We start from the raw sequence: 7,500 nt of genomic DNA on the forward strand, positions 1-7,500 counted from the left end.
GAGGGCATTCCACGGTACCACATCGACCCGGGCACCCCGGTTCACGAAGCAGCGCACCTGGTTCAGCTTGAGCCCGAAATCGATCGCACAGATCCGGGGACTGCCGGATGGATTGTAGGTGGTCGGTTGCGCTACCGACACTTCCGCCACCAGGTTGCGTAGGTTCGGGTTGCTGAAGCTGTACCCGGCACTCGATTCCACCCGTTGCTGCACGATCTTGCCTGCAACAGAACATGTGCGGATGAGAACCGGTTGGCTAACCCACGCCCCCGCCCCCCCCCCCCCCCCCCCCCCCTTACCCAGAATGGTGCCATTCTCGCGGATCTTCTTCGTCAGGGCACGCGTATCGATACCGCTGATACCGGGAACACCGTGACGTTCCATCCACTGCGAGAGGGTAAGCTTGCTGCGCCAGTGCGACGGTTCCTCACACTGCTCACCAACCACCAGGCCCGCCGTCCAGATGCGATTGTTCGACTCGAAGTGACGCATCAGCCCGCACTCGTCGAGATCACCGTCCGGGATACCGTAGTTGCCGACCAGCGGGTACGTCAACACCAGCACCTGACCGTGGTAGGACGGATCGGTCATCGACTCCGGGTACCCGACCATCCCGGTCTGGAAGACGACCTCACCGTCGACGCTGGTGCGCGCTCCGAACGGATGGCCGTGCATGATCGTACCGTCCTCCAGCACGAGGGACGCCGTTTTCGGCCGGTACTCGTCCTCCACCTGGCACGGAGTTGCCGGTTGGCCCTGATCCGCTGCTGGTGGGCCCCCCTGGCCACATCCGGACCCATCATCATCCGGCGATGTCATCGTGGGCATTTCCAACGTGCTAGTTGCACTGTAGAGGCAGTAAGAGAAGAAGAAGAAGAAGAAGAAGAAGAGATTAGATAGTGGTGCGGGGGATTGCTGAAGTGTTACTGCACTGGTGGCCCGCTGGCCCGATCCAATCAAAAAAACACTCGAGGTGCTCAAGGTGCTCAAGCTGCTCGAGGTGTATCTTTCAATGTCTAAATAGACTTTACACGGCGGCGGCACTTCTTTACGTTAGCCGTTGCCTTACGCTGAGCATAGCATAGCATAAGTAAAAGCCCACCTCTATGGTCCACCACATTTTCGCCTGTAAATTCGTCATTTTCGATCGCAAAGGCCTTGTGATTTTTTTGCCAAAAGCTCTAATTTTCTTCTTTCCAAATCACTTGCTCTGAGCTTGATAGGTTTGATAGTCTCTTTTTGGAAATTCTTCAAGTGCGAGATGGTCGATTATGATTGTGACAAAAGTAAAAGCCCACTTTGCTATAAATATTATTACGACTCCGACAGAGCCCTGTGGTTACTGTACCTTTAATAGGGCTTTTATTTACGTCTGTTTTAATGTTTTACGTGCCCTCGATTATTGTTTACACATGTTAAATCCACTTATCCTAGCATCTTCAGTAGAAAGTCGATTGCGCGCGGGTTTTTGCACGTGTTATGGGTAGATCAACGGACACCAGACCCTATGCTCATCAGAAAACTACTTGTTAATCATTGTTTGAACCAAGTACTTCAACAGATATAATCAGAAAAATTATTGATGGATTATTGATAGAAAAATGATTGGAAAAATGTAAAAAAACTACAGAGATTCAGAAATCATCGAAACTAATTATCTATTCAAACATACCATCCCTGTCGCTGTCAATGTTGGAGCGAAGTATGCCACGGAAGATCAGCTCCACATGAGTGCAGGAGTGGATGTGCTAAAAGACTTTCGTTTCATCCGAAAACTGAGCTGAATCTTCTTAATTTCACTCGGAAATATATTTCCAAGCTTAAAGAAGGCTCGAGAAGTAGTTTATTGTTTTCAGAATCATCAATTATGGATTTTAATGCAATAGATCGATAGAAAGTTTGATGGCAAGCAAACCATGCTGTGCCATACCGTCAGTTGCAGGTCACAATGAGGCACGGTGAGGGTATGGAGCAGTTTTTCAGTTCAATTAGAATGTTAAATTAGTGAAAATAACAGTACTGTGGGGGGCGAAAATTATGTTGACGCCCGGAAAGAATTTTTAAATTTATTCAGCCAGCGTATGGGCCCCAATTTTGTTGAGCAATAGGAAAACGATTTTAAACGAATCGCTAAAACCATAAGTTCTTATTGACATCTGCGTCGTATTCACCGCCTAGAATCACCTTCTTCAAGCTCAGATTGAGCATTTATGGGATTTTTTAAAGTAAAATTCCCATTATGAACGATGTTTCTATTAAAAACAATTATTTTACGAAGCAATACGATGAGAATAATCCCCAACATATCTGACAACATGTGGAAACCATGTCAAAATGGCTGCAAATGGAAATCTGCGGTAAGAGTGGCCCAATTGAATTGAGAAACTTGTTTCCTTGCAGGTGGGCTTTTACTTTTGTCACAATCATGATCGAGCATCCTTTACTTAAAGAATTTTCAAAAAACGATTATCAAACCTATCAAGCTCAAAGCAAGTGATTTGGAAAGAGGAAAGTTTGAGCTTCTAGCAAAAAATTACATTGCCTTTGTGACCGAAAATGTCAAATTTATGGATGAAAATGTGGTGGAACCTGATGGTGGACTTACCACTGTAGGTGTGGACCGGGGGTGTCGAATGTCCCCGGTCCATGTGGTCCATAACGGCTGACTAAGGCGTATAGCACCCCTGTTGGGTTCGGCTTTAAAGCCTCGTACCATGTACGGCCTCTATGTTTTGTTTGTTTTTTGTTCCCCCCCCCTTTTTTAACTCTCGAGCGCTAGCTCAAGAATCTAGGATGGTTGCTAGCGGAGAGATCAAAAAACACGTTTGGGGTGCCGGTTTGTGTTGGTGCCGACAACGGCGACGGATGGGCATCTGTTTGAATTGCGTATCTCACTAGCTGGCACTCAGACAACACGCGCGTCGCGTCATAACCCTTTCAACTAACGTTCCCCTAGCAGCAGCAGCAGCAGCAGCAGCAGGTTCTAGGCGCTCGATGCGGCTACAATGTCTAGTATTTTCAAACAACAACAACCGGCCAGCGCAAGGGAGATAGAAGAAGAGACGGCGGACAAGACGGTCACGCTCGGGAGTGTGAGTGAGCGTGCCTGAGAACCCCCAGAGAATCCGGAAATTGATTGATGCGTGTTAATTCGAAACTGCGTTGAACATCGCAAAACAAGATCGTCCCGGAACACAACCCTTTGGTGACCCTGGGAGGGTTGCACAATTCCGGGACACAGCATTCCCACCGGATGGATTGGATGGACAGTGTCACGGGTGTCCATTGCAGGGGGGGGGGGGGGGGGGGGTTCAGGCAAATTTAAAGGCAAAGTTGCGGCTACCGCGTGGTGGAACTGCGAGTGAACGCACGCGCGCGCGTGAGTTCCCCTTCAACATTGGGAATGGGGAACCATTTATAACGACGCACATCGTAGACCAGAACCAGATTCCGGGTATAGTTCGCAAGAGAAGCGCGCAATGTGTACACCAATCACCAATACCAATCGGGCCACGGCGCCTCTAAGCATTCTAAGCATCGCATCCAGCACTGACATTCTCGATCGGCAATACACTCCGCCGTTTGGAGAACGCTTTGGCTTCTTTGGTGTAACATTTATGGAGTGCCCACTTTCCTGGTCCGACCAATTGGTGTGTGTGTATGTGTGCCGGGGGGCATTTCTCTTCGACCGAGGCCACGGGCACGACGCTTGATTGTGGGTTGATCTCGATGCATGTCAAACCAAACCGAACGAATCCACTGGAATATTATTGAACCCCTACCCACCTAGGCACCGAAAGGGGTAGCCGCCAATGCCAGGGCATAATGCCATCGCGGTTTGGAGTACGCTAATTATAAAACGCACCACTGTGCGAAACTAGACAGCATTTGCCAAACTGGGTGTCCACAATTGGAGTTTTGCGCGTGTGGCGTTTTCCAGGGGTTTTTTTTCTTCTTCTTTTTTTCTCCATCACGGCTCCACGAGTGTCGGCACTTCACAGTGGCAAGGACGCGTGCTTACCGGCTCAACTACTGCTGCTGCTGTTGCTGCTTCTACAATGTATCGCGTTGAGCGGATTCAGGATGTGTGCAGGAGTCCGCCGGAGCCAAAGGGTGAGAAGTTGGAGTGGTGTTTAACGAAAGAATGAAAAAAAGAAAGGAAGTTGAAGATGAACAGCACTCGTTCACGGTGAACGATCAACTGAAAGCAGTCGGAGGACTTCCAGGTCCCCGAGCACGTGGCGGCTGTAACCGGCGAACGCAGCAGCGATAAAACAAATCATACATATACTGTGGTGCACCTCACTCGCTCAGTCGCGTTTTTCTTATGTTTGAGTGTGTCCTCCAGCTAGGCGACAGTCACTCACGCGCCACTTGTATACGCAACTGGCAATACGCAATGATATAACCAGGCGAATGGGTTGGTTTGTGCATTCGATCTCGGTAGCTCGATGCAGATCGACTGCACGCAGTGCGTGATAGTTTGCCCTCTGTTGGTGCTGTTCGCCCTACGTTCGAGCCAACCGCTCGATTGCTTGTCGCAGTAGACGGTCGTAGAGGTACGGGCCTGGCATGGCACTTATTGTGCCGGCAACGGTTGGGATGTCTTCGAGTCGAGCACCACACATCGACACGCGATAAGCAGGTCGCGCTAAGGCCCACCACCAGCGCCCACGGACGGAACAGCGGGCTCATGACACGGTTAGGCGGGATAACTTGCATCATTCAGTATTGTACTTGGAGCCGCGAGTCGCCGTAATACTCCTGGAAAGTTAGGTTTTGTTCTACGGCTTCCATTGTTCTTATGTTTGTTATTTTTTTTTATGCACGCCGTAGAAAAACATTAAATATTATCATGGATTTTTTTTTGGCCAAACGAACTGCCCTTTTCAGTAATTCTAATGGGCGGGCAGTTCCATAAGGAACCCAGAACGGAAGTGTGCAGTATTTGCATGTTCTTCCAGCATTGATACCCGTGTTGTATAAATACCAAGCACACCATTACAGATAATGTCAAAATAGTAAAAAAAAACTGAAAGGGTTATTAGGGACCTACAGGGCTCCCGTGTATCATTTGTGGTCGCAGCGCACTACTTTACTTTCCTATTGTGCGAACAGAAGGGTTTGCTGCAGCGTCTGCCAGTGGTACACATACACACGCAAATTGAGTGCCGTCCATCATCATCGTGCTGGAGAAATGAGCCCACCATCAGTTCCTTTGGAGAGATTTGGTGCCGGTACGGTACCGTCCCGTTGCTGCTGCTGGTGCTGGTGCGCGGAGAAAGTGGTTCTCTCTACCGCTACCTGGCACACCAAGCGGACCCCGGTGTTGGGAACTGGGATTTTCGGGTGCGTCAATGCGAATGGGTCAACGCACTAACTTCTTGAATATTGGGTGGGTGGCAGTAGTAGTAGTCGCGATTTGCTTAGTTTATTACGAACGTTTTTATTGGAAGAAAGCTACCGATTATTGATGGGTGAGTAAAAACGAACGAGCGTGTGACGGTCTCCCTGTTTGCCTTTTTTTGCCTAATTCTTATCACTACTCTCTCGCTCTCTCTCTCTCTCTCTCTCTCTCTCTCTCTCTCTCTCTTTATTCGATCTCTTCCCCTAGGCTTTTCTACTAAATACAACATGCGGTGTGATTCATTCGGTACGGTTGCTGCTAGTAACAACTGCAACTACTTATTGCTCACTCATTGCGTTCGCCATTTTGCATTCTAGAACCTTTGGTCGTTCGCTTGGCGATTAGTTCAGGTATATATTTATATATATATATATATATATATTTATCTGTCTATATCTGCATGTATATGTATACTATTACATATATTTATATAGTTCAGCATTCATATCCTTATTACATTAGTGTATTGTTTATTACTTTAATTTTTTATTGCTCTGATCTATATTAACATACGTTGGCAGCAACACGGCAGCATTCTGCATCGACAGCGAGCGAGAATGTGCGATTGAAAGAGAAAGATAGATAGAGAGAGAACGAGGGAGAGAGTATGCACCCTGCCTCCTACCTTTCGCAACCCTAGCTAGCTACTAAACAAGGGAGCAAAGCCTAAGCGCAGCGATAGCTATACGTGAGTACGAATAAAACATAAGCGGGTAAAACATGTGTCAACATAAAAGAAAAACCTACAGGGACGCAGAGAGCAGCTTCCGCGATCGCGAGAGGAAAAACAAAAACTTAACTCGTGTCAGACGTCTGGATGTGGGGGGGGGGGGGGGGGGGGTTCCCTACAGCGCTGCTGATTTCGGCAGAAAATTTCCCAACCCACAAGGAAACCAAAAGCATACAGATAACGGTCGGAACGATCGAAAAGAGAGAGAGAGAGAAAAAAAAATCAATCAAAATGGCATAAAAGCAATCAATCAGCTCCTTATCTCCTCTTTCGCACCACCTTCTCTTCTGTTTTGCTGTTTGTTTTTTTTTGTTTTAAATTCCCCTCCACGAATCACTGAGGGTCGCCAGGGGCGGCCCAGGACGCGTACTATTTGGTGTCGCTATCGCTGCCTTTTCCTCCCTTTACCGTCCTCAGGTGACCGTCGCAGCGATCGTGTCCCGTATCCACGGCGTGTTGGGTGTCACCTTGTCGTACATGCGGGGCCGCTCGATACCGTTCGGTGCGCAGGCGATGCGCCACGAGCTCAGCCCGACCAGGGCCCACCGCCGGTCGCTCGGCAGCAGACAGACGACCGGGCTGCCGGCAAACTCTTCCTCGCTGCAGTCCGGCTTGTGGTAGGCCGACTCGGCGCACATGCTGTTGACGGTCGCGATCGAGATGTTCTCGCACGGTGACATGTCGATCAGCTTCAGCTGCACCCGCTGCAGATGGTCCCGCTGCCGTGACCAGCCGAGCGTGTTGCAGTTGGTCCACTGGCCGTGCTTACCACCACGCGTCACCTGGTGGTAGGGTGGCGGTGCGACGCCTCCGACACCGGCACCACCACCACCACCACCAGACCCGATGTAGTTGAGCGCCGAAATGTAGCTAGTGGTCTGGGGTGAGTTGGCGGGCAACGGGTAGCTCGAGATGGTACCGCTCGTCGGTGTCGTCTGGGGTTGGCCACTACTGGCCGCTTCGGCCTGCGGCACCTGATACTGCTCATCGGCAAAGTCCGCACTGTACTGGTTGACGTACTTGGCGGCTTCGTTCAGATCACCGTACTCGTCACCGAGCAGCTCGACCTCGCCCGGCATCTCAAAGTACTGGCGGTACTCCTTCAGCTTGCTGTGGTTTGCCGGTTTGCTGGCGGCGGCGGCCGGGCCCCGCCCAACATCACCGCGGCCCACCTTTGTCGAATACTTTTCGGCGTGCGGTGTCGGCGTCACGGCGTTGTCACTTGTGCGATCGACCGGTTCCTTCTGCGGGATGTCGGGTAGGCAGATCGGTCGGACAAAGTCCGAGTAGACGACGGGTGTCTCGAGCCGTACCATGGCCGCCGTGCTACCCTCGACCGGTGACTTTACCATCCCGATCTGTT

General features: G+C 50.1%; 2 protein-coding genes across 4 annotated transcripts in view; both read right to left on the reverse strand.

Annotated features, from left to right (window-relative positions):
• The window catches only part of LOC126579694 (CAD protein), a 20,648-nt gene extending 16,417 nt beyond the window's left edge, over positions 1-4,231 (reverse strand). Inside the window, exons 1-3 of one of the 2 annotated variants that reach the window (XM_050243240.1) lie at positions 4,022-4,231; positions 300-847; positions 1-221 (exon numbers count right to left, since the gene is read on the reverse strand). The exon at positions 1-221 is cut by the window's left edge and continues 3,342 nt beyond it. In XM_050243240.1, the coding sequence (XP_050099197.1) occupies positions 1-221; positions 300-828 (750 nt within the window). In that variant the 5' untranslated portion in view covers positions 829-847; positions 4,022-4,231. Of the gene's footprint in view, positions 222-299; positions 848-2,605; positions 2,930-4,021 lie in introns of those variants that run through there. The other variant, XM_050243241.1, reaches the window with a different exon arrangement.
• A 2,174-nt stretch (positions 4,232-6,405) lies between these two features.
• Positions 6,406-7,500, reverse strand: part of LOC126579602 (uncharacterized) — a 26,880-nt gene continuing 25,785 nt past the window's right edge. For both annotated transcript variants that reach the window (XM_050243056.1, XM_050243054.1), the window contains exon 7: positions 6,406-7,495. In XM_050243056.1, the coding sequence (XP_050099013.1) occupies positions 6,551-7,495 (945 nt within the window). In that variant the 3' untranslated portion in view covers positions 6,406-6,550. The remainder of the gene's footprint in view (positions 7,496-7,500) is intronic.

This window comes from Anopheles aquasalis, chromosome Y (assembly GCF_943734665.1).
Source record: "Anopheles aquasalis chromosome Y, idAnoAquaMG_Q_19, whole genome shotgun sequence".
NCBI classification, from domain to species: domain Eukaryota; kingdom Metazoa; phylum Arthropoda; class Insecta; order Diptera; family Culicidae; genus Anopheles; species Anopheles aquasalis.